The sequence below is a fragment of the Pan paniscus genome, chromosome 7 (genome assembly GCF_029289425.2).
Source record: "Pan paniscus chromosome 7, NHGRI_mPanPan1-v2.0_pri, whole genome shotgun sequence".
NCBI classification, from domain to species: Eukaryota; Metazoa; Chordata; class Mammalia; order Primates; family Hominidae; genus Pan; species Pan paniscus.
In genome coordinates, this window is record NC_073256.2 from 46,510,703 (window position 1) to 46,536,262 (window position 25,560).

At 51.0% G+C, this 25,560-nt stretch overlaps 1 protein-coding gene across 1 annotated transcript in view; it reads right to left on the reverse strand.

The window, feature by feature from the left end:
- The window catches only part of SCARA5 (scavenger receptor class A member 5), a 127,536-nt gene extending 105,861 nt beyond the window's left edge, over nt 1-21,675 (reverse strand). The window contains exons 1-2 of the mRNA XM_034965886.3: nt 18,986-21,675; nt 14,241-14,367 (exon numbers count right to left, since the gene is read on the reverse strand). Coding sequence (XP_034821777.2) covers nt 14,241-14,352 — 112 coding nt within the window. The 5' untranslated portion in view covers nt 14,353-14,367; nt 18,986-21,675. The remainder of the gene's footprint in view (nt 1-14,240; nt 14,368-18,985) is intronic.
- Between the last annotated feature and the right edge of the window lie 3,885 nt (nt 21,676-25,560).

Genomic DNA, 25,560 nt, shown 5'->3' on the forward strand with positions numbered 1-25,560 from the left:
GTAATCCCAGCTACTCAGGAGGCTGAGGCAGGACAACTGCTGGAACCCGGGAGGCGGAGATTGCAGTGAGCCGAGATCGCGCCACTACACTCCAGCCTGGGTGACAGAGTGAGACTCTGTCTCAAATAAATAAATAAATAAATTAATTAAAAGCTGGGCTTTCTCTGCATATCCAGGGCCTCTGCTTGCTTCTTTGTGCCCATGCAGGTAAACTGTAGAAGCTAATCACTAGAACAGAATAGATACTTTACTCCTGGTTGAAAGTCAAAATCACACGTGGAGCTTCTTAGTCATACCAAGGCCTGAGCCTGCCCCTGGATGCTCACTCTCTGATTCAGTGGTGAAATCACAGATCCATGGCACGGAGGCCACAGCTCTGCAGCAAGGCATTTGTCATATCAAAAGGGAAGGTGAAGACACATTCTTGGAAAGCAAATGAAAAGTCTTACTATTATTAAGAGCTTGACTTATGGGGTGAAAAAAATTCCTTGATTTCTTTTCAATAGGACACGTCGAAAATGGGGTTGTATCAAAAGATTGTATTATTCCTAGAGGTAAACATTGTGAAGACTTCCTCCTACAACCGGGAGCAAGAATACCCCAAAGAATTTTTGCTAAGATACTGTATCCTGGGCGTAGGGAGATGTTTGGCAACGGACATTAAAGAACAGGAAAGTTTATATAAAAACAACACAACCCTGGCACCCTGAGCTGAGGATGAGTAGGGAGAGGGTCCCCCAGTGTCAGGCTACATTGTGGAGAGAACCTTGAACCTCTACAGCCCTCTTTCCCTGTATTAAGCAGGCAGCATCTCTCACAGTGCTTTGGGGGAAAAGCATGGGTCTGGGGCTCTGTGGAAGTCAATGCAAAGCCTGCCTCTGTCATGCATTAACTGTGAGACCATGAGCGAGTATTCCAGCAGTCCCCTTCATCAAAATGTCCTTTCCTTGAAAAACTAATATTTCAGTTTCTTAGTCATAATTTTAGAGCATTTTGGAGTTATCCAAATTTATTTCCCCCCTCCCATCTTAAAAGAAACTCACAAATTGGATCTGATAAAAATGAGTGTTTATTTCCAAAGAAACTGGCTCTGAACATAAAAAAAAAAAAAACAGAAGGCAATGATTCCATTGTTACCTTCTTGAGTTTTAACAGCAACAAACATCTACTTTCTTCCTGTTGTCTTTGGTCCCACAGCTCATAAACAGCAGGTAGAGATAGCGTTTTATTGCTGGGAGGAACCTCAGAGCTCAGCTCATCCAAGGAGCTTTGTGAAACCCACCCAAGTCTGACTTCACGATGGTTACTCATCACTCACATTGTTCACTGTAACAGGCAGCCACAAATAACCTCTGTCTTTGAAGCTGCCACCACTCTCTGGCTTTCATGGGGACTCCATAGGGGAGGGAAGGAAAGTATGAAGCAGGGGCACTGCCACCGAGAGCCACCCACCTGAGTCCTGCCTGGAGTCACAGCGGACCCAGGTAAACAAGTCTCCCTGGGGCCTGGAAGGGTCCTCAACAACTGTGATGTTGTGAAGTCTATATCATCCTGGTCATCATCCTGAATCCTGGCAAAAAAAAATCTTCTAAAGCTCTTGGGATTTCCAGAGTCATAAGAGTGATTTTTGTGTATTCATGAGATGACTGGATCTGGGGACCCCTAGATCGCCTCAGGATGGAGGCTGGCCACTGGAGTGACCAAGGCAGGATTAGAGAGTTGGGACTTTCAGCCTTACCCCTAACCTCCAGGAAAAGAGAGAGGCTGAAGGTTGAGTTGATCATCAATAGCCAGCGATTTAATCAATCATGCCTACATAATGAAGCTTCCATAAAAACCCAAAAGGACTGGGTTTGGAGAGCTGGATGTGCAGAGGTTCCTGGAGGGCAGAACAGCTGGGGAAGGCATGGAAGGTCTGCACCCCTCCTCCCAGACCCACCCTGTGCACCTCTTCCCTCTGTTATTCATCTACACATCCTTTGTAATATCCTTTTCAATAAACCTGTAAATGTGAGTAAAGTGTTTCCCTGAGTTCTAGGAACCACTCAAGCAAATTAATCAAACCCAGGGTGGGAGTCCTGGGAACCCCGATTTATAGCCAGTCAATCAAAGGAAGTGGGTGCGGGGTGGGAGCAGTCTTGTGGGACTGGGCCCTCAACCTGTGGGATCGAAGGCTACCACCAGGTGCATCGCATCAGGATTGAATTGAACCAGAGGACACCCAGCTGGCATCCGTTAGAGAACCCACTGCAGAATTGGCTGTTGATGGAGAGAAATCCTCATCGATTTTGGTAACCTGAAGTGAAGCATTCTGTGATGAGTGAGCGAATAGAAAAAAACATTTTGGTTTTTTTTCCTCTCTCCAGAACAACCAGCTGGGGTAGAGTGAACACCAGTGACCTCTGCCCTGCTGCATCCCAGGCCTGAGTCCTCAGGGCAGACGGCTCAGCGAGGGCACCCGGGGTAGGAGCCTGGTCTTCCACAGGGCCAGATGCACCCAAGCCTTTCACACCCACTTCTAAGTACAGGAGAGCAGGGGAAGGAGAGACAGCCAGGGCTAATTCCATGCAGATTTTACGATGGTCTGGGACAGATTCTCTCAGTACTTTCAGAGATCTCTCCATCTTGTCACTTTCACACAATGTGTGTTATTTTTCCTCCACCCCCATCCATGTCCCAAGTTACTCTGCATAAAAATTCTTGAGAACAAGCAAGGGTGTGTGTGCTTGTTTTTGGGAAGGGATGCCGGTGTGCGTCTTCTTCTGCAGCCGGGGCTGAGGGGTGGAGAGAGGAAGCTGGGGGAGGGGAGGGCAGGGTGGCCAAGGTGAGCTGGGACACCACTGCAGCCATGCGGGAGAGAGCCTGAGAGCCCCCCAGGAAGAACAAGAGGTTCCTGGGGCTGGTGAAAGATGCCATTATTCACGCTGCAAATGCACAGTACACGGATTAGAAGCTATGCGGCATCAATGCAGTGAGACTCAAGCAGCAGGCTCAGGGTTCTGCCTAATTTCAGGCCAAAAGACCCTCCCCCTACAGAGTGGCCCCAGCTCCTTGTTCAGAAGATTCCCAGTTCCCCTCCTGGCCCTTTGTCAATGACAATAAGTCACTTAAAGATGTCTGCAAGTTGGAAGCCAGGTCTCAGCTAGTTCCATTTTTAAACCACTCCTCTTTCTGGGATGCTAATGCAACCTTCCGCCCACCTCCTGGGTCCACTTTGGTTTGATGAACTGGTTTCTTCTCTGGGCAGAAACAAATGAGTTGAATACACCTGTCTCACTCTCCCAATTCCTACCACCATTCAGTGGGAAGGGTGTCTGGCTTGGGAGACAGAAATGCTGAGAGCCTCCCCTGCCACTTGTAGGGGACTGAGTCATCCGTGTCCCTGAAGCCTCCAGCTCTGCTACCTACGCACAAAAAACACAGCAGGCCATGCCAGAGGAGGGAGCTCAGCAGGTCGGGGCAAAGAGGATGGGGATGAGGCGCCCTAGGACTTTGGGTGCTCCTCGAAAAACTCCTCCCCACAAAACCTCACAGCCTCACCAGCAGTTTCTGCCCTGAGGCCACCCAGCAGGATCGCTTGAGCCCTCAGTCCTGGCTTAGCCAGCCCCCCTGCCTTAGTCCAGGCTGCCACAGCAAAGTATCACAGCCAGGGTGGCTCATAAACACAAATGTATTGCTCACAGTTCTGGAGGCTGGAAGTCCAAGACCAAGGCACCGGCAGATCAGGTGTCTACATAGCCGCCCCACTCCTCACGGTATACTCCCATGGCAGCAAGAGAGTGAGGGAGCTGCTGGGGTCCCTTTTATAAGGGCACTTATCCCACCCACGCGGGCTCCACCCCCATGACCTAATCACCTCCCAGAGGCCCCACCTCCTAATCCCATCACTTTGGGCATTAGGATTTCAACATAGGAATTTGGAGGGGACACAAACATTCAGTCCATTGCACCCACAGAAAACCCAGGACTCCCCAGGCCCCCCCATCACCCACTGTTAATCCCAAACAGCTGTGTTTATCCTCCTTTCATGCCATCTCCCTCCCTGACTCCTGAAACCTTCCTGCATCGGCCACCGGACTCCCAGCGGATCAGCCGTGAAACCTCATTCCCTCAGCCTCTGTTGTAGGCGTTTCTTCTACTTTCTTGTTCTAAATGAGACCTGCTTCCTGCCTGCCTAACCTTTCCCATGAGGACTTTTCTTTTCCCATTCTCCTCATACACCAGTCATATGCCAGGGTGGTAGATGTTTCTCTTTGCTTCCTTCTAGAACTTTCCCTGTCCTTCCTCCCTAAAAACCCCCAGCACTTGTGTTCACTGTCATAAGACTTGACACTGCACCTCCCGGTTAAGAGCCACCTGCTCCTCCCCTCCCGGGATCCCTATCACTTCCCTGGCTCTCCTGATCCCCAGGTATCACTCCTTGTGGCCTCCTTACCTAATTTCAGCCTCCCTGGCCCGGGCATTCGCTTCGAGCACAGGAAACATGGCTGGCCCAAGCAGGGATGGGCTCCGACTGTAAAAACCACACTGGATTTTGAAGACTCAGCATGAGAGAAAAATACATAAATACCTCAACAAACTTTATAGCAATTACATGTCAAAATGATAATATATTGGATATACTGGATTCACTAAAGTGCACTAGTGTATTTCAGTTAGTTTCTTGTGTCTTTTTTTTTTTTTTTGAGACGGAGTCTTGCTCTGTCTCCCAGACTGCAGTGCAGTGGCGCGATCTTGGCTCACTGCAACCTCTGCCTCCCAGGTTCAAGCAATGATCCTGCCTCAGCCTCCCGAGTAGCTGGGATTACAGGTGCCCACCACCACATCTGGCTAATTTTTTTTTTTTTTTAGGAGAGAAAAGGTTTCACCATGTTGGCCAGGTTGGTTTTGAACTCCTGACCTCAGGTGATCTGCCCACCTTGGCCTCCCAAAATGCTGGGATTACAGGTGTGAGCCACCACACCTGGCCAGATTCTTGTGTCTTTTCACCTTTTAAGGTGGCTGCTAAGAACTTTGAAATTGCATGTGTGGCTCACCTTTCATTTCTAGTGGATTCTGCTGCTCTAGAAAGGCTTTTCACCAATCACTGAAATCTAAATCCCATGTTCAAGTGTCCCACTTTATAAGTGCCATGGCTCATCTTTATTTATTTATTTATTTATTTATTTATTTATTTATTTTGAGACAGGCTCTCACTCTGTCGCCCAGGCTGAAGTGCAGTGGTGTGATCACAGCTCACTGCAGCCTTGACCGCCTGGTCAAGAGATCCTCAGGCCTCAGCCTCCCGAGTAGCTAGGGCTACAGGCGTGCACCACCACATCTGGCTAATTTTTAAAATTTTTTGTAGGTTGGAGGTCTCTCTGTGTTGCTCAGGCTGGTCTTGAACTCCTGGCCTCAAGCAATCCTCCCATCTCGGCCTCCCAAAGCACTGGGATTACAGACTTGAGCCACGGTGCCCGCCCTCATCTTCTTAGTGCAGTCCCTCAGGTCTCTGACTCTGGGGAGCCCCAGCCTCCCACAGACCATGCATCCCACTGCCTTTCCACCCTCTCACACCCTCCTATCCTTGCTGGCTCTCTTATCCTACTCCACTCCAGGATCCACGTTATCAGGTAACACACTCGCACTCCTCGCTCTTGTCTTGCTTCCTCACGCTTGCACAGGGAAACTCTAACCCTGGTCAGGTCTAATTCCACCCACACAGTCGAGCACAGGTGGAAAAAGAAAACCATGCCCCTATGCCAATGGGGCTGATTTAAACTCAGAGCCTAAAGACCCAGGGGCACTGGCTATCCCTGGGCTCCCACCTTTCCCTCATCCCATCATCTCTCTCTGCCTCTCCCAGATGTGACTTCCCACTAGCTCCTCTTCTTCACTCTAGGTTTCCTATTTGACAGAAAAAACAGAAGCACTGCTCAGAGCCCCATGGGCAGGCCCAGGGGCAGAAGCAGACACACTGAAGGGATGCAAGGGTACTCACCCTAGGACCTCACATTTTTGGGGTGTGCTCTATGTATCCATTTGGAAGGACTCAATGTGGAATAACTCACGTAACCCTTGCAAAAGCGTATGAGCCAGGCGCTACGGGTTTCCCATTTCTTAGAGGAGGGGAAGATGAGGATAAGAGCTTGTTCAAGTTTTCCCAGCCAGCACTCAGCAGAGATGGGGTCTGAGTCCAGCCTGTTCAACTGCAGAGCCTGCCTGCCTTTTTTTTTTTTTTTGAGACGGAGTTGTACTCCGTTGCCCAGGCTGGAGGGCAATGGCGTGATCTTGGCTCACTGCAACCTCTGCCTCCCGGGTTCAAGCAATTCTCCTGCCTCAGTCTCCCAAGTAGCTGGGATTACAGGCGCACACCGCCATGCCACGCCTGGCTAATTTTTTTTGTATTTTAGTAGAGACGGGGTTCCACCATGTTGCCCAGGCTGGTCTCAAACTCCTGAGTTCAGGCAATCCACCCGCCTCGGCCTCCCAAAGTGCCAGAATTACAGGTGTGAGTCACCATGCCTGGCCCCAGAACCTGTCTTTTTAAGCACCACACAAAGCCATCCCCACAACAGAGAAGGTGAGACTTCAGCACTTTAGACTCAGGTATCAGAGCCGAGTGAGGCTGTGTGCGGGTCTGCACCAATGACGTGCCCACACCCTGAATTTCCGGCCCACTGAGTCACATTTAGGTAACCTTGCACTTGAGCCAGCCTTGTGCTGGTCTGCAGTAGGAGGGAGGAGAGAGGGGAGGACAGACCAGCTAGAGCGATGGTAAATTGCAGAAGTCATGGAGCCCTATTTCACACCTCTTTGTGCCCCTTGCTGCACACAGCACCTGCAGGATCCCTGAATATATTTTGCTGGAAGATGAAGATGAAGAAATGAATGAATGAGCAAGCAAGGAAGCAGAGGCCAGGAGCTATGACAGCAAGGTCTGTGGTGAGGAGAACTGGGGGATGCCATAAGGAATAACTGCCGTGGCCACTCATCACCCCCTCTACTCCAGGGACTACCAGAAGCCCACCTGCCCACCCAGGGCTCTGTCCTCACTGCGGGCCTCCTTCAAGCCCATCCACTCCAGACTGTACCAGGCTAGTGGGACATGCCGGTGGCATCCCCCTCAGACCCTCCTCACTGCCCCCATCCCTAGAGTAATGCCACGCAGGAGATGGCATGGCCTAGGGCTGGGGCTTTGGCTGAAGACAGAGAGGGGATGCTCCAGGCCATGCCCATCTGCATGGAAAGGAGCCCCTGGTGCCTCTGTACCCCCTCCCTCCTCTTCCCAACGCCTCCTGGAAACAGCAGCCTCTACCCTGAGACAAGGAAACACATCCCTTGGCTCTTCTGGTAGCAAACCTCAGGGGGCCCCTGGGAGCAAAGTGCCTCCAATCAGGATGATGAAGGGACAGACACACATACGCCATAGAACCAGGAGCCCTCAGGGCCCAGTATTTCTAATATTCGAGAAACAGGACTAAAGGAACTTGCTCAATTTCCTGGAGTATCTAGGCCTCATGAGAATCCCACTAGTAACTAGAATGTTGCTTTCTTCAGCAGAAGGCCAGGATCAGCCCGAAAACACTCTCCAGGCCAGGGTCCCTGAGAAGGGGCATAGGTGTTTCCTGGGAGGCCCTGGGTGGCAGCAGCTCCTTCCACCTCCTCATCTCTCCCTCTCCTTCTTCCCCACCTCTGCAAGCTTTGCAGGGGACTCCCAAAGACCAGGGAGGGAAATAAATGTGGATCGAGGGGCTACTGTGTGCAAGGCGCTTTACCCGGGTTATATCATGTAATCCTCCCACAATGCCTGTGGGGTTAGTAACATTATTCTCACTTTGCAGACAAGGACACTCAAGATTAGCAGGTCAGGGCCCTGGCAGAAACAGAAGGCTCCCTCAGATTAGGACACATCACAGGGTTTCATAAAAGGAATGTCTCAAAGGTGTGGCCAGGGTGTGACACCCAGAAGGACAGAGCAGCATTTGCAGGCTGTAACCACCCTTGGGCCCAAAGGGTCAGGGATGGGAGCAGTTGCCAGAATCTGGAAGGGGAAAAGCCCAGGTGGACAGGGCAGCTTTAAAGGAGCTGTGGTCTTTGGTGGAGGGACAGGAGCAGCCCTGGGTGACTCCACAGGGCAGAAGCCGGAGGAGTAAGTGCTCCAGCTTCCCTGTCTCCCCTCACCCACTTCCTGCCGGGGCTCCCCCGTGAGTTAGAGTAAAGAACAGTGTACGGCACGTGGGGATGGCGGGACAAACAGAACCCCCTGCACTGGGTCTGAGTTCACGCATGCAAGGACAACACAACTCGTGTGTGCACCATGGGTTCACATCCAGCCCTGACACACTGCAACACGTGTCACCAAGCCACTCCCATCTTATAGAGGGACAGCCCATTGGGCAAGAGAGACCTGGAGCACGCCTGGCCACTGGCTCCCCCGGGGACCACAGACCTGTCTAACAGAGCCATGCTCTCTGCTCGGCATGGGCTGTAGCTCTGAACTGGGTTAATAGTCCCCTCTCCTGCACCAGAGCCTGATGCGGCAACCTGTAAAGGGCGGTGACTCTTCCAGAGGCCCCAGCCAGCCCCTCCCAGGAAATCCATTCCCATCTTTGGGCAGCAGCCCAGCAGCCCTCAGCTGCGCCAAGTGAACCGGGGAGATCTGACGGATATGAAGGTAGATGAGGAGGATAATTTCATTTTATGAGGAAGGAACACAGGAATTGGGAGGCCGGGCCTGGAGGCAGCGAGCGGCCCGGCTGCAGGCGTCGGCAGCCGCCAGGAGCATGTGTAACTCATTACCCCCAGGTCCTATTTGCGGCCATGGATGACGCCACGAGTGGAGGGGGCTGGGGCCGTGGGGGCGAATGGGACTGCAGTATTTTTCTGACACTAACACCTCTCTCTGGCCCTCGGAAAGTGCTGTGGAGGAACCAGGCCCAGTCAGTCCCCACCCACTCCAAGATCGGCCTCCTCCTCCACCTCCTGGCGCCAGACTGGAGAGGCCCCGGCTGCATATCGGGGAAACCAAGGCGGGAGAAAGGAAGGCGGGGGGGGGATGGGGGGCGGGAGGAGGGAGGCCAGATCACCGGTGCCTGGGGTTCTGTTCAGAGGGTGGTGTGAGTGAGCATCCATCAGAGGCCGCTAGAGGCAGCTTGGCTCAGGAACCTTCCAGGTCCTATTTGGGCTTGGCCCTTCCAAGCAGTTCCAGCCCCACAGGAGGATGCTCGGCTATTGCCCAGGATCCACGAGGTGAGGAGGATGGGGCCTTCCATCAACAGTGGGCCCCGAGGAGGACAGCAATGGCCAAGACGCAAGGGAGGAGGCAGATTCCAGAGGTGGCCCCGCCCAGGCATGCAGAGAAGGGAGGCTCTAAAGGCATCAGAGAGCAAGGGGTACCTGCGGGGCCTTGAAGGATGCAGGGACAGGACGAGCTGGAGGAGCTGGGCAAGGTGGCTGCTCAGGGAGGGGACAGAGAACCAAGGCACCCAACAGTCCCTCCTCTTCCCATCTCACCTGGCAAGTGAAGAAAGGGAAGGGATAAAGGCAGGGAGGGTGAAGAAAAATGAGGGGCGAGAAGGAAAGAGAAAAAAACAGGAGGTCCAGTGCAGAAGTGGAACGGTGCCTGCAGGAGCTGCTCTGCTAGGGGTGGGTCCCTTCCTCTGCGCTGAGGAAGCTCCCTGGGCATCGAGCCCCCACTCAGCCCATACCCCAAGGGTGTCCCCTCACCTCCTCTCTTGCTTTTCCTGCTCTCACCTCTGGTGGTGGCTGCAGGGAGCTCCTTTCATCTCTGGACTGACCGCCTGCCCAAGCCCATAAAAGAGGGACTCCTCAGCACTTCTGCCTGCAGGAAGTGCTACCTTGTCCAATGGGTGAGCTGTCTGTAACCTGGCATTTCTTGTCCCTGTTTCTCAGGTGGATGGGCAGGAGGGCGTGTGTGGGTGAACCAGGTGAAGGCTGGTGCCTGGACAGGGGCACTCACGCTTGCTGGCTGGGTGAGTGTCTGTTGGGGGTGCCAGCAGCCACATCGTGAACAGAGCTTTTCCAGGCTTAAGGCAGATTCTGCACTTGGATTCCCACATGCCTCCTTGTCTATTTCCCAATTGGTTCCAAATCCAGAGGTGAGGGGAGTCACTCCTTGGCACCATCAGTCCAGCCCCGTGAAATCCCCATCCTGGGAAGGAGCCTGCATCTCAGGTAAGGAGACTCAGAGTCCGGTTCCAGCTCCACCACTGATGACTTGAGTGGACTTACCACATCATTTACCAACAATCACAAAGACTTCTGGGACACCTGCCACCTACAAGGTCCCGAAAGAATTCCAAGAGGAGCAAAACACAGTCCTGACCTCTCCGGTCTCAGTGAAGATGAGTCCTGCACTCCACAGCACATGGGCCATGAGAGTGGGGCAGCTCATTACACCCAGCAGGAACACTGGGGAGCCTGCCGGGGACCAGACCCGGGACTCAGCAGGTCCCACCACCAGGGAAGGCTGCATCTTACCTTCATGTCAGGGCTGTACTTTTGGGACTTTGCCTCCCCTGATCCCACTATCCCCATGGCCAGCCTCCAACAAAAAGTGCCATCTCTCCTCCCCTCTTCCCACCTCTCGCCCTCCATTGAAGGAGGAAGACCTGTAAGGGACTTGGAGCTTGTCCTGGACCTCACACTTCAGCGTCTTCATTTACTAAATAAAGGCTCAAGGGCGGCCCTGACCGGATTCAGGGTGCTGGCTCTCCCTTCCTTTCCCATCTCTTCCCAACTTCCCCCTCCTCCCTCCCTGCCTGGCCCCACACTTTCCTCTTCCTCTCCCATTTCACTCCGCAGAGATAAGGATCAAAGATGCAGCAAAACCCTTCTAAAGGGTTTCTAAAACAGATCAAATCTGGCTTGAATTTCCCCAAGTCAAGCTCATCATTTTCCTCTCTGAAATGAAAGGAAAAGGGGAAAAAATCAAATTGGAAGCCCACAAGCTTTGAAGTCACTAGCTTCATCTCAACACTCTACTCTGCCTGGGTTCCCCATATTCCAGCCCCCAACCTGGCAGCCAGGAATGAAGATGGACCCAGAGAATTCGGCAATCAGGTGTAGACGGTGAATGCTTTGCCACATTTAGACTTCAAGGACCCCTCTGTTTATCCATCCATTCATTCATTCATCTATTTATTTATTCATTCATCTATCCATTCATTCATCCATCCATTCATTCATCCATCCATCCATTCATTCACCCATCCATTCATTCATCCATCCATTCATCCATCCATCCATGCATCCATCCATCCATTCATTCATCCATCCATTCATTCATCCATCCATCCATTCATTCACCCATCCATTCATTCATCCATCCATTCATCCATCCATCCATGCATCCATCCATCCATTCATTCACCCATCCATTCATTCATCCATCCATTCACCCATCCATCCATGCATCATCCATCCATTCATCCATCCATCCAGCTATCCATCTATCCATTCATTATTCATCCATTTATTCATTCATTCATATATCCATTCATTCATTCATCCATCCATTCATTCATCCATCCATTCACCCACTCATCCATCCATTCATCCATCCTTTCATCTATCCACCTATTCATCCATCCAGCTATCCATCCATCCATCCATCCATTCATTCATTTACTCATTCACCCATCCATTCATTCATTCATCCATTCACCCATCCATCCATCTATCCATTCATTCATCCATCCATCTATTCCCTTCATTCATCCATCCACCCATTCATCCATTCATTCAAAAAATGCCTAGTGAGCACTTACTGTATGCTGGGCTCAGGAGACATCAATAAGCAAAACAGAGATGCCTGCTGTGGTCCAGCCTATATTCTTGCCTCGGGGAATGGATAATAAATGATACATGTAAATAAGGAGACTACAGTGTCATAAGGAAGTCAGACCACGGAAGAAAGGAAAAAAGAGTCAGGGAAAGGGGGATGGAAACTCAGGCATCGCAGAAGGTGGGAGCTGAGCTAAGTCCTGGGGGAGGTGAGAGCATGGACCAAGTGGGAGGGGGCAGTAATGCACGCTGGGGGATGCCAGGGAAGCACCCTTCTAAGGGCAAAAGCCCCAGGTGAGCAAGTCAGAGATTCCCTGCCAAGGTTGGGGCAGCACAGAGGGGAGAGGCACAGGACCACTTGGGCACATTGTCAGCACCCGAGTTTTCACTCCTGCTGAAGTGGGAGCCACAGCCATGCTTTGCCCAGCATAGTATCACATTCTAACTTGGGGTTGAAAAGGGCCACACTCTTAATTCAATGGCCAGGTCCAATTTTACACACAGAATTCTAGAACCAGATAGGACCTCAGAGATAACCCCCTGCATCCCCATTTGGCAGATGAGTACACTGAGGCCCACAGAGGGTCACATGCCCAGGAGGCACTAGTCAGCCTGAGATGAGTACACTGAGGCCCACAGAGGCCCAGGAGGCACGAATCAGCCTGGACTCCACACCTCTCAACCTCTGCTGTCTGCCCTGCACCTGGGCCCTAGCATCAGGGAACCCTGGGACAGGACATGGCTAGCATGGCTCCCAAAGTGCCCTCTGACAGAGCTCCCCACAGAGGAGGGGCCCAGAAGGCGCAGTGGCTAGGGTTGCTGTTAATTTCCAGTCGTTCTGGTCCAAATGAGCTTTTTAAAAAAACAATCTGGGGTTCAGAAAAAGGGAGAGTAAGATGAGGTACTAGGAAGTGGGTATGGTGGTCCCAGGGACATCTGACCCCTCCCACCCCTGAGGCCCCCCAGGCTGGCCCTGATAGTCCTCTCCAATCACCCCACTGTGCTGTACCCAGTCTTTCTTGCCAAACCAAGCCCCTTTGCTGATGTGCCAGTGGATATGGATGCCACCTTCCCCTTTGCGGATGGACTGATGGGAGCTCTGCATGGGACCAGAACCCCAGGCCTTCTCCTCCGCCTGACTGGTGTGAGCCTTACAGAAACCTGACCCAGCTTGGTGTCACACAAATAGGAATATCTTTCCCACATCTTCTCTTAGACAATCTCATTCAGTCTTCCAGCCCTTTTCCAGAAAGCCCTCTGCTCGCCTGACTTTATTATTCACACACATTTTGGCCTACTGTATATTATAGGCAGTTGTTCCCATGCCAGCCTCTTCTACTGGGATCATAAGCCCTTTGAGGACAGAGACTTTTTAAATTTGTGTTTGGAGAATCCCTGGCTGCTCACCCTGGCCTGACACATCGTGGATCCTCAAAATATGTTTGTCGATTGGAATCCAGAAGAAGAGCCACCATGGTGGACAATCCTAGGGCTGGGTGAGCAGGTTCATTGGTCAGAAGCCCAAATCTCCTTGTGTCCTCTGCCTGCGGAGACTCTCCCCACTCCCTGCCTCTCTAAGCCACCACGGTTCTTTCCCTACACTCAGCGCCTTGTGGGAGGAATGCAGGGTCGGAGGAAGAGAAGAGTGGAGTCATTGCTCTTGAGTAATTTCAAGAGGCAGTTGGCAGAGTGGAGCAAAACAAGAGAGGAAAAGGCCTGTCTCTCCTTGGCCGGAAGTCTTTGCAAGGCTCCTCAGTAAGCTTCATTCTATTTCTCTTTGACGTGGGGGCAATGCTCTCCTCTCTAACATGCGCTGCATGCAGCAAGAACTTATCAGTCATCTACTGGGTGCACAGGAGCCAAGCTGGTGGAAAAGTGCTCTGGGCTCCTCCAAAGGAAGCTGCATCACTTGGATCTCCAGGGTTTTAGCAAATAAGCAGCCCCTGAGATGCAAGGCCTTCTGGGTCACTGGCCTGGGGACCCCTTTCTGTGGCAAGACCAGGGCCTTGCACCCAGGGGCAGGATGAGCACCTTGGAGAGCTCTTTGCCCCTCACAAGTGCTTCAGGAAGTGGGTGGGAGGCCCCTCTCCTCACCTGAGAGGGTCTGCACTGACTGGCTCAGAGGCCCTTGCCTGACCCGAGTCTCACTCTCTCAGGAGCAGAAGCATGGCCCTCGGAGTCAGGAGGCTCCGTGCTGGACCACCATAAGACTGATGGACTGTGAAATCTGTCCATCTGTAAAATGAGTACTCATCTTGCTGACAGGTTTGTTGAAGTGAATGAATGAGAAAACCCATGGAGAAGACCTTTTAAAGCATAAAGTTCAATATATGCACTATTACATGAGGAGGTCACAAGCACTTAAAGGCAATGCCAAGGTTGGGTGGCAGTAGGGCTCCTTCCCCACCCCCAGGCCAGATCTTGTGCCCCAAGTCTGAGCCAGCTGCACTCACCATCCTCACACAGGTTCAGCTTGGACAGGCTCCTGCCATCAAAGGAATCCTCACAGATGGAGCTGGTGTCACAGTCGCTGACGGTGTGTAGGTACATAGCTTTGTTCTCCATCACGCCCTGCAACAGCTGCAGAGAAGGCAAGAGGGGAGGAGAGGGAGGACGAAGGCCGGGAGAGAGACAGAGAATCAACTGTAGGTGGAAACAGAAGCAAATGGATAGAACAAGGTGCCCACCCCTGACCCTGAGCCTGAACACCGGGACCCTCTGCTCATCACCAGGACCCAGGTGCCTTCCTCCAGGTCCTTGGGGCCGTGATGCCCCCACTCCCAGCTTCCTCAGGGCTTCAGAAGACCAAGGCCCTTGGGCCTTTCTGATGGTGGGATGTGTCCATTCCTTTCAACAACTCTCAGTGGGGCTGGAATCCTGAGCTGGGGCCACTGTGGGTTACACTGGGTGGGGCCAGGAGGAGGGAACCCTGCTGACTCAAAAGGTAACCTGGGAGCAGGCTCTGAGCCCTCAGAAGCCCGGGGCATGCCAGAGAGACTTGAGCTTCTGTTCTGTGTTGGAAATGAAGGAAGGAAACTAGATACGAAGGGGCATTCAGAGGGGGTACAGAGACCACTTGCAAACAAAGCTGAGCAGACCAGGACTGCTCCCAAATCCAACAGGGCTGGCATGTTGGAAGGAGCTTGGCTCAGTAGGACCACAGCAGGGATTCATCTACTGTGGTGGGGCCCGAGGAGCAGGGAGCCTCTGAAGGGACACCCAGGCACTAAGCATCTGGACAGCTTTAGGCCAGGGGAGGGCTTCTGTCTGCATGGCCCCCAGAGGCTGACTCATTGGGTCTCTGGGTCTACGCCATGATGGTCCAGGGAGCATATACATTGACTTAGGAGAATCCTATGCTCTTTGAAAGGAAACAGCCTGTTGACGCAACAATGTGTACAACACGATCCCATTTTGTAAGAGATGCACGCGTAAGGTGCGTGTGGATGTAAGACGCTATGATGGCTCCGGGTGAGAAATGTATTACAGGACTCTGGCTGGAAGGGATTGTGGGGATTTAATATTCCTTTTTGCTTTCAGATTTTCTGGGTTTTCTATGATGCATTTACATTCCTTATGTAATGAGAAGAATCTGTTTTTTAAGCCAAATTACAAAGTATATACATCAATTACTTGATATTGTTTTTGTCACATAAATGCTCAGTGACTTTACAAATTATTCTCTACTTTCATCAAGGTTCCAGCCATGAGTTTATCTTGACCTTTGCTTCTGATTCTCTTTAACTATCTGGACATTTAACCAAAGAACAGCTTTTTTTTTGTTGTTTAAATAATAAATCCTTTAGAAGATAAAAGCCCCATGAGGATGGGTCCCAGGCCCAGTATGGGGCAAACTCAACCCTTCGACCCAGAGGAGGCTGGGAGGAGAGGATGCAGGGCTGGCAGGTGGCAGTGGGGGGACAATGCCTGTTGATTGACAGATCAGTCAATCAGTTTCTCTTCAGAGGGAGGGTGGGCAAGGAGGCGTGGCAACTTTCATAAATAGACATAATCAGGGAAGGCGGCTGGCGGGGTTGCTCTGCAGCAGAGCAAAACATGAATTCCGTATTTTCTTTCTTCTTTTTTTTTTTCTGTTTCTTTCTTTCTTTCTTTCTTTCTTTTTTGAGACAGGGTCTCACTCTGTTGCCCAGGCTGGATGGCAGTGGTGCAGTCTTGGCTCACTGCAACCTCCGCCTCCCGGGCTCAAGTGATCCTCCCAACTCATCCTCCTGAGTAGCTGGGATTACAGGCACAAGCCACCATGTCCAGCTAATTTTTTGCAGAGATGGGGTTTCACCATGTTGGCCAGGCTGGTCTGGAACTCCTGGAGTCAAGCGCTCCACTGGCCTCAGCCTCCCAAAGTGCTGAGATTACAGGTGTGAGCCACTGCACCCAGCTGAAGCCCCTATTTTCATGACTTGAGCTTGGCCTCCACAGACCTCTAACATTTGGGCTGAGAAGAGACCAGAACTGACCAGTCACTGTATACATGTCCTTCTAATGACCCAGGAGGGCTGGACGCCTCTGCTGTTAGCCCTTCTGTACATCCCCCATAACGGGCACACACACGCATGTGCACACACACAGCCTTGGGGCTCCCAGTATCTGCGGGCCTCTCCTCCAGCCTATGGGAGGGATGGAACAGGGGGTGGTCCTCGGCTCTGCCAGGATCTCTCCTCCCTGCCCCAGACACCACCCACTCTGGCTTCCCTGTGCTGCAGTGGTGTCCAGTTCACTGGGCTCCCAATTCCGGCCCTCCACCCAATGCCTCCACCCAGGCAAGGCCTCTAGGTGGGGCCGCGGGCAGCTCCAGCACTGCTAAGCTGCAAGGGACCCTCCCTCATTTCATGAGCACTGTGTGCGGCACTCCTCCCTCTGGCTTCACTCCTTGCGGGGCTGTGAAGCAGGAGGCCAATGTCTCTTTTGCCTGCAATAACCCTCCCTCTGCCAAAGGCAATAGCCTCTGCTTCCCAGAGGCCACACAGAGCCAGACAGGGCGCTGCCCCTGGGGAGTGGAGGTGTGAGGCCCCACTGCCATTTCCACCTTCCTCCTCTTCTGGTCAGCTCCTGGGACGGGGCTGGAATGCACGGCTTGTTAGCCAGAATGTGTGTGAAGGGCAGCTGTCTACTTCCTCCTCCCCACCCCTCAGCTAGTCCAGCAGGAGCCCAGGGGATCTGCTTGGGGAGAGGGACTGGGGCCGAGTGGGGCCAGATGTGAGTGCACAGGGCTTGGAAAAGCTCAGACAACTCTACTCATGTTTGTTACTTGGAAATGAAACCTACGCATGTTCTGTCTGCCCAAGGTTTCTTGGGGGCTGTTTTTCTTTCTTGGGGGAGGAAGCAGGCATTGGGACCCTCAGATCATGGATCTTACTGTCTTTGGACCAAGTCTGTGCTCTAGAAGATGAAACTGATGGCAAGTGCTCCTCCCAGGAGCACTGTGATGGGGGTAGGCTGATGGCATTTGCATTCCGTCCCTCCCATTTTAAACATAAGCCATCCCAGACCAAAGAGGCAAAGGAAGGAATAGATATCAGAGCAGGAAGAGGCCCCGGGCACAGTTTTCCTACACAGGGCACTGGCTCAGCTGCAGGGTTGCTTTGTTTGGGAATTGCATGTCAGCCCCTTTGGTGACCACTTTCTGGGTCCCAGATCAGGCAGAGAAGAGAATCCCACCTCAGACTGCCAGCCAGTGTACTCCAGCAGGTGGGGATCCTGGGACTGAGGCAGGGCTCTGAGAGCTTGAAGCACATGGGCGAGATGTGGAAGCCACAGTGACCTGTGGATGAAGCCCAAGGAGACTGGACCTCAACTTGCAACTCAAAGAGGGAGGTCTTGCTCTAACAGGGAGGTGTCACCCTCTCCACTAACCTCTTGGCAATCATGATTTACTTCCAGACAATTTCACCCAAGGCACTTAGAAGGGCAGGTTCAGAGCCAGGGATCTGCTTCTAGATTCTGCATTTTAGAGCTGGAAAAGCCCTCAGCCATCTGTGCCCTGCAGCCCTGTGCCCTGGGGCCATCTGCGCCCTGCAGGCCTGGCTCTCTGCAGGAATGCAGGGAACACAGAAGCCAAGGGCTCCCATCCTAGCTCCTCTGCATATTGGTTTCTTGGGGGAACTTGGCTCAATTACCTGACCTCATTCAGCCTCAGGTACATCACCTCTAAGATGGGAAGGTGGGTAGCTGCTGGTCACCCAGGATCACTGTGAGCCTCCCATGAGATAATGCATGTGGCATGACTTTATGAACAAGGTCACTCAGGGGAGCTGGTGGCAGTCTGATGAGAAAAAGCATCCCCCAGCGTCTTCTGACTCTTCCTGGCAGCCAGGTAAGGGGGTGTCCAGGTTCCCAAGGCCTCCCTCCTACCTAGCCAGTCTCAGAAACAAAGCTGTTTGAAGTTCCCTTTGCAAAAGGCAATCGCAAATGCACTCTAGGGCTGATATCAGGACCCTGGCTCTTCAATCCTTCTCTGGAGATCAGAAGGACTCCATTAATTCCTCCTCTGAGTGGGTAGCACGAGCCTCATTTGCTCCTACCAAGTCAGTTTCTCTGGGTACCCGCATCTAACTCTGCAGGGTTTATGGCTTTTCTTTGGATTACCTCACTTTAAACTCATCAAAACCAAGGAAAAAAATCACATGAGTGTGGCCCTTCTCCAAAGAGAGAATCGCTAAGGAGGTTTTAAATGTTTTCCTCCTCTAACTGTACTTAGTTAAGCTAAATCATAACCCAAAGCTGGACAGAGACAGATATTTTAGAAATAACCTCTCCCCACATATATCCCACCACTGGCACATGCACACGCACAGACATGCACACACACACATGCACACACACACACATGCACACACACGAAGCCATGGAGAGGAGCTGTCACCTGAGCCATCTGCACCCTGAGTAGGCTCTTGGGCTGTGACATGAGTCAGGTGGAGTAGCCACCAAGGCAATAGCTTCCCTCTGGCACCCAAAATGCAGGCTCACATTCTCTCCAGCCCAGGCAGTTGGATGAGGGCCTGGCAGATATCTGCGGGTCCAGCTAGCGGGGACCTTCCCACCTGGAGAAGGCACCTCCAGGCTCTAGGTCTGAAGTTTCCCAAACTCTGTACTCCTCTCCATCCAGTTCATTCCAGTCTCCTCCAGCTGTCTTTGAGACAGCATGCCCAGGAGAAAGGACAAAATTAGTACCAAGACTCACCTGAGTGCCCCTGGCTGAGGCTGTAGAGCCTTGTCCCCTCAGATCCCAGCATTTGCCATGGTGGCCAGAGAGCTGGCTGCCACCACGCTGAGACCCAGGCCGCCCCTCGGACCGCGTCCCCACAGCCAGCCAAATCCAGATGGAGTCATAGAAAGGGGCTGCAGGGGCGCCCAGGGACGAGTCTCAGAGCAGGACCACAGGGGCCACTTCTGCAGAAGGACCAGGTCAAGATGCAACCTGTGGCAGAGTGGGGGTCTGGGCCTGGGGGACCCAGAATGGGGGGTGTGCGCCTGGGACTCCCTGTCCTTGGTGCCTGGTCCTGGGTAGCGATCAGGAGATGTTCTGAGGAGGCACCGGCAGCTCCTCTAGGTACTGCCTGAGATGCGAACTGCAGCTGCTCTCGCCGCCAGTCTGTATAAAATAAAGTTCCTGGAGCAGTTGCGGAGGCTTCTGCAGTGGGGTCTGGAATACGGCCCCCCCCCTGCGGCCAATCGTGGCATTACAGCCCCGTGTGGGAACGCCCGCTGGGCCCAGAGCAGCGCGGTCGGCCTTGGCCTTGGGACTCCAACACCCCGGTCTAAAGGTCCTGCTCAAAATACTTTTTGGAAGACTTCTGGGGGAGTGGCAGCTAGACCTGGCTTATGAGCCACGCAAGAAAACCAGTCTTGTAAATTTATTTATAGCACAGAATTGGCATGGCTCAATTCATTCACCAAGCTTGGCACAGAGTTACTTCATGTATTTTCCTGGAGTCACATTCATCCTCAGTGGACACGGATTGGCCACACTGGGGGTAGTCAGGAAAATGCCCCAGGGGGTTCCTCGGAACTCAGCAGCAGAATCAGCGTTTCTGGCTCATTAACGCTGCACAGGGGCTGGGGGGTGCAGGATGAAGACTAGCTGGCTGTCCATAGCAATTCAGTATGGGAGGGGGACCCAGGCACGAATAATCCTAAACCTGAGCATGATTGCTTACGTTTGAAAAAGGACATCTAGGCCGGGTGCAGTGACTCACACCTGTGGTCCCAGCACTTTCGGAGGCTGAGGTGGGAGGATTGCTTGAGCCCACCCACAAGTTCAAGACCAACCTGGGCAACATAGTGAGACCCCATCTCTAAAAAAAAAAAAAAAATCTTTTTAAAGGCGATCTAACCATATGTGAAGGGAGCTGCTAAATTCAGATTGAGGTGGTAGTATCAGGGGCATCAGAGAAATCACCATAATTGTCCAAGCCAGGGTGGCAGAGTTAGGCTATGCAGATGGCTTCCAGAGGACAGCACCCAGAGGTAACATTCATGAATGCATTCCTGTTTGTTGGTGAAAAGTTCAGCCTCAAGACTCCAGGGTCAGGCTTCGTACATGAAAAGTGTTTGCCAAGACTCAGCTGTGTCACTGCAGCTGCCCGCCCACAGCTGAGTCAGAAACGCCGTCCTCATTCTCAGTGACTGCCCTGCCTGACTGCCTAGGAAGCAGCTCCAACATCAAACTCCATTTTACAGAAAGAACAAATGATAATTGTATCATTATGGTAATAATCCCAGGGAGCGGAGGAGGAGAAGGAAAAGAAGAAGACAACACTTTATAGCATATACCATGTGTTTCTTATATATTAGCTCATTGAACCTATTCAACAACCCCCTGAGGCAGGTGCTGCTATTATGCTCATTTACAGAGACAGAGAGGAAGTGACTTGTCTAGGGTCTTGTAGCCAGTAAGTGGCAGAGCTAGGATTCAACCCTAGGCAATGTGATCCTAGGGTCTATGCTCTTAACCCCTCCCCTGTACCACTGCCTCTCAAGGGGAAACAAATGTTTTTGTCCCCCATCAATTCACCAACATTCCTAGGAATGTAATCTTAAAAACAGCCAGAAATGTGCTCAAAATATAATGTCCAACCAGCCTGGGCAACATGACAAAACCCTGTCTCTACAAAAAAAAAAAAAAATACAAACAATAGCTGGGCGTGGTGATGCACACCTGTAGTCCCAGGTGCTTGGGAGGCTGAGACGGGAGGATCAACTGAGCCCAGGAGTTTGAGGCTGCAGTGAGCTGTGATCGCACCACTGCACCCCAGACTGGGTAACAGAACAAGACCCTGTCTTAAAAAAAAAAAAGTGATGTCCAAAGACCTTCCCTAAAGAGATGTGTATGTTAGCAAGAAATGTGGTAGTTAGTGCTATGGACTAAATGTGTCCCCCAAAATTCAAGCATTGGAAATGTAATCTTTATTGCAACAGTGTTGGGAGGTGGGGCCTTTGTGGGGGTATTTGAGTCATGAATGTATTTGGGATGCCGTAGAAAGGGCTTGCAGGAGTGGGCTGGCTTGATCCTCTGCCTTTCTGCCATGTGAGGACTCCACGCTCGTCCTCGCTTGTCCTCCCACCTCCCGCCGTGTTCGAAGCACTGAGTCCTATTGCGTGATAGGCACATACCACACACAATGTGTATATCGGTCTCCTGCTGAAGGGGGTTTGGGATGTTTCCAATCTTTGTCTATTATGAATAAAGCTGCCGGAACAGGCAAAGGGAGATTTGGCAGTGAAGTATAGGAATGACCTGGAGGGCTGGTTTTCTCCTGGGTGAGAGTCCTCCCGGCAGCTCTTAGCTCAGATACCTCCTTGCCACTAAAATCAGAATTGTCCCCAAAATGATTTGCTTCCATTCAATCACGGATGGCATTTGTAGTAGGCATTTCCCCCCCAGAAGCTGAATGAAAATGTGATTGCCTTGATAGAGGAGGGTTCAATAGACTTCTGAAGTAGTTTCATCTATGAAATCTCAGTATTTGAAATGGAGGGACCAAGCTTTTTCAGTTTGTTTTTTCTAGAGGTAGGATGTCGCTTTATCACCCAGGTCAGAGTACAGTGGCACAATCATAGCTCACTGCAGCCTCGACCTCCCAGGCTCAAGTGATCCTCCCATCTCAACCTCCTGAGTAGCTGGGGCTACAAGCACATGCCACCACACCCAGCTAATTTTTTAAAATCCTTTGTAGAGATGAGGTCTCGCTATCTTGCCCAGGCTGGTCTCAAACTTCTGACCTCGAGCAATCCTCCCGCCTCCACCGGCCAAAGTGCTGGGATTACAGGTGTGAGCCACCATGTCCAGCCTCCATTTTTGACTCTGATAAATGGTGCTGCTGTGAACATTCTTGTGTGTGTCTTCTGGGGAACATATGAATGCCATTCTCTTGGGCATATACCTGGGCATGGAATCGCCAGGGCATAGGGTGGCCCTGTGTTCAGCTTTGGTGGACACTGCCAAAGAGTTTCCCATGGTGGTTGTACTAGTTTATATCCAGCAGGGGATGAAACTACACTTATTCCTTGTCCTTGTCAGTGTCAGTGATGTTTATTCCATTTTCCCTGCTCTGGTGCGTTGTAGAGGTGCCATATTGTGGTTTTAATTTGCATTTTCCTGATGACTCATGAAGTTGAGCACCTTTAATTATGTCATTAAGTCTGATTGTTGACTTGAACTCTGGGCCCGTTACACCAGCAGGTCCTGCCCTATGGCTTGGAGTTGGCCGTTCCATCTGCCTGGAGTGGTTCCACCAGATGTTTGCACAACTAACTTCTTTGCCTCATTCCCATCTTTTCTCAAATGTCACCTTGTTCATGCTGCTGAGCCTAATGATTCCTACCCACAGGCCAGGCATGGTGGCTCACGCCTGCAATCCCAGCACTTTGGGAGGCCAAAACGGGAGGATCACTTAAGGTCAGGAGTTTGAGACCAGCCTGGTCAACATGGTGAAACCCTGTCTCTACCGAAAATACAAAAATTAGCTGGGTGCAGTAGCAGGCACCTGTAGTCCCAGCTACTCGGGAGGCCGAGGTGGGAGGATCACTTGAACCAGGTAGCTCGAAGCTGCAGTGAGCGGGGATTGCACCACTGCACTCCAGCCTGGGTGATAAAGCGAGACCCGATCTCAAATAAATAAATAAATAAAATTGCTACACACCCCTTGCCACTCTCAGTCCCCCTCACCCTGCTTGGTTTTGCTTACTGTCTGCTAGAACAGCAGCTCCAGGAAGGCAGCTCACTTGAGTGCTTCAAAATGCCTAGCAGGGTGCCTGGCGCACAGTACATGCTCAAGAAATATTGGTTGTGTGACAATCTGAGGAAACAGCATCAGGCACAGGGAACAGAAGGCTCAGAGGCCTCAGTATGGAAACACACTGGACATGCTGGAGGGGCAGAGAAAGGCCCAGTGGCCGGAGCACAGAGGATGCAGTGGCCAGAGAGAGGAGGTCAGGGGAGAGGGAAGCCTGGGTCTCACCCTGAGCACAGAGTGGGGCTGAGGCCACGCCCTTCTTTTTTGTCTCTATCTTCTCCCAGGGAACACATCGATCCTGTACTGTTCATATTTTTGCTTCTTTTTTTTTTTTTTTTACATATTTCTTCATTATAGTTTGCTACTTCTTGTTTAAACTTTTTTAAAAAATTAATTGTGGTAAAATACACATTGCATAAAATTTGCCATCCTAACCCTTATTTATTTATTTATTTATTTATTTATTTATTTATTTATTGAGACAGAGTCTTACTCTGTGGCCCAGGCTGGAGTGCAGTGGCGTGATCTCAGCTCACTGCAACCTCCACCTCCTGGGCTTAAGCAATTCTCCTCCCTCAGCCTCCCAAGTAGCTGGGATTACAGGGGTGAACCTCCACGCCCAGCTAATTTTTGCATTTTTAGTAGAGACGGGGGGTTCGCCATGTTGGCCAGGCTGGTCTCAAACTCAAATGATCCACCCGCCTCAGCCTCCTAAAGTGCTGCGATCACAGGTATGAGTCACCATGCTCAGCCCTAACTGTTTTAAAATACATAGTTCAGTAGTGTTAAGTACATTTGCATTGATGTTCAACCAGTCTCCAGAACTCTTTTCATCTTTCAATACTGAAACTCCACTCATTCAACAACTCCCCATCCCCTGTCCTCCAGCCCCTGGCACCACTCATTCTCCTTTGTGTCTCTTTGAATTTGACTACCCCAGGGACCTTGCTATTTCTTTATCTGTGGCCTACTCTGCAAAAATACACTCTAAAATGTTTACCTTTAGTATTTTCTTTTTGGTTAGTTTTTAACCTGGTTCACATGAAATATAAGTGCTTTTCAAAAGCAATTTTTGTCCATCGTTTACAAACCAGTGTTTATCTTTTATTATTGTTCAGCTTTGTAAAAATATCTTGGTGAGAAGTATGTAATCAGCTGGGTGCGGTGGCTCACGCCTGTAATCCCAGCTATTTGGGAGGCTGAGGCAGGAGAATCACTTGAACTCTGGAAGCAGAGGTTGCAGTGGGCTGAGATTATGCCACTGCACTCCAGCCTGGGTGACAGAGTGAGACTCTGTCTTAAAAAAAAAAGTATGTAATCTTTCAAACCTCAGAATTTGTATTTATCATTTTTAAAAAAGTAACATTTAATCATATAATGAACATGATCTTGTTTAGGAGTTCATTTTGGTAAAAATAATTGTACACATAAAATAAGAATTTAGCCATTGTAAAATTGTATTCAATCAATAACATAAATGTTTTCTGATTTGTCGTCTTATTGTTTATCTCAAAGTATCCATCCAATCTGAACTGAAGTCTGTTCATCCAGTCTGAACTGAAATCCGTCAACCACCCTGACCCACAAGGTCGCTAACCCCAGCCAGCAGTAGCTAGATCTCAGGGAGGAAAAACAGATCTGAGAAAAGCGGCCTCCAAGTCAGAAAGCAGCCCAGCTTTTAACATTTTTATTTGGATTTCCTCCTCTATAATTTTCTGTATTCCCCTCTCCCCTCAAAATTATGAGTACTTTATTAATTAGAAAAAATGGCCAGGCACGGTGGCTCATGCCTGTAATCCCAACACTTTGAGAGGCTGAGGTGGGAGGATCGCTTGAGGCCAGGAGGTCAAAACCAGCCTCGCCAACATGACAAAACCCCGTCTTTACTAAAAATACAAAAATTAGCTGGGCGTAGTGGCGGGCGCCTGTAATCCCACTTCTCAGGAGGCTGAGGCAGGAGAATCGCTTGAATCTGGGAGGCAGAGGTTGCAGTGAGCTGAGATCGCACCATTGCACTCCAGCCTGGGCGACAGAGTGAGACTCTGTCCCAAGAAAAAAAAGAAAAAAAAGAAAAAGAAAAAAGAAAAAAATACAGTAACCTCATAAAAAGATAACTCAGATTATTTATCCTCAGCACACTAATTTATATGCTTAGCTAGGAAAGCAAGCAGGTCAGCAACAAATGCCACTGTCACAAAATGCTGAATTAGGAGTAAATCCCTACACTTACAGTGTCAAGTCTTGGACTTCAATCGATCATTCCTAAATGCACATCACTGGGCAATCGCTAAGCTTCTTGGTCTCTGTGTTGTCACGGGACATAAAAATAATAACTCCCTATCACAGAATAGACAGTGGGATTAGACAGTGGCTGAGAGGTGACTGACAAACCTCATGAGATGGTGCTAGGAGTCCCTTGGAAAAGGATTCTCTGGTGAAAGCCAAAAGCATGCCTTTATTGCAGGACTTACCAGAGCTTTTAAGGTGCTCTTGAGCCTGGTAATCCTCCAAGACGGGGATG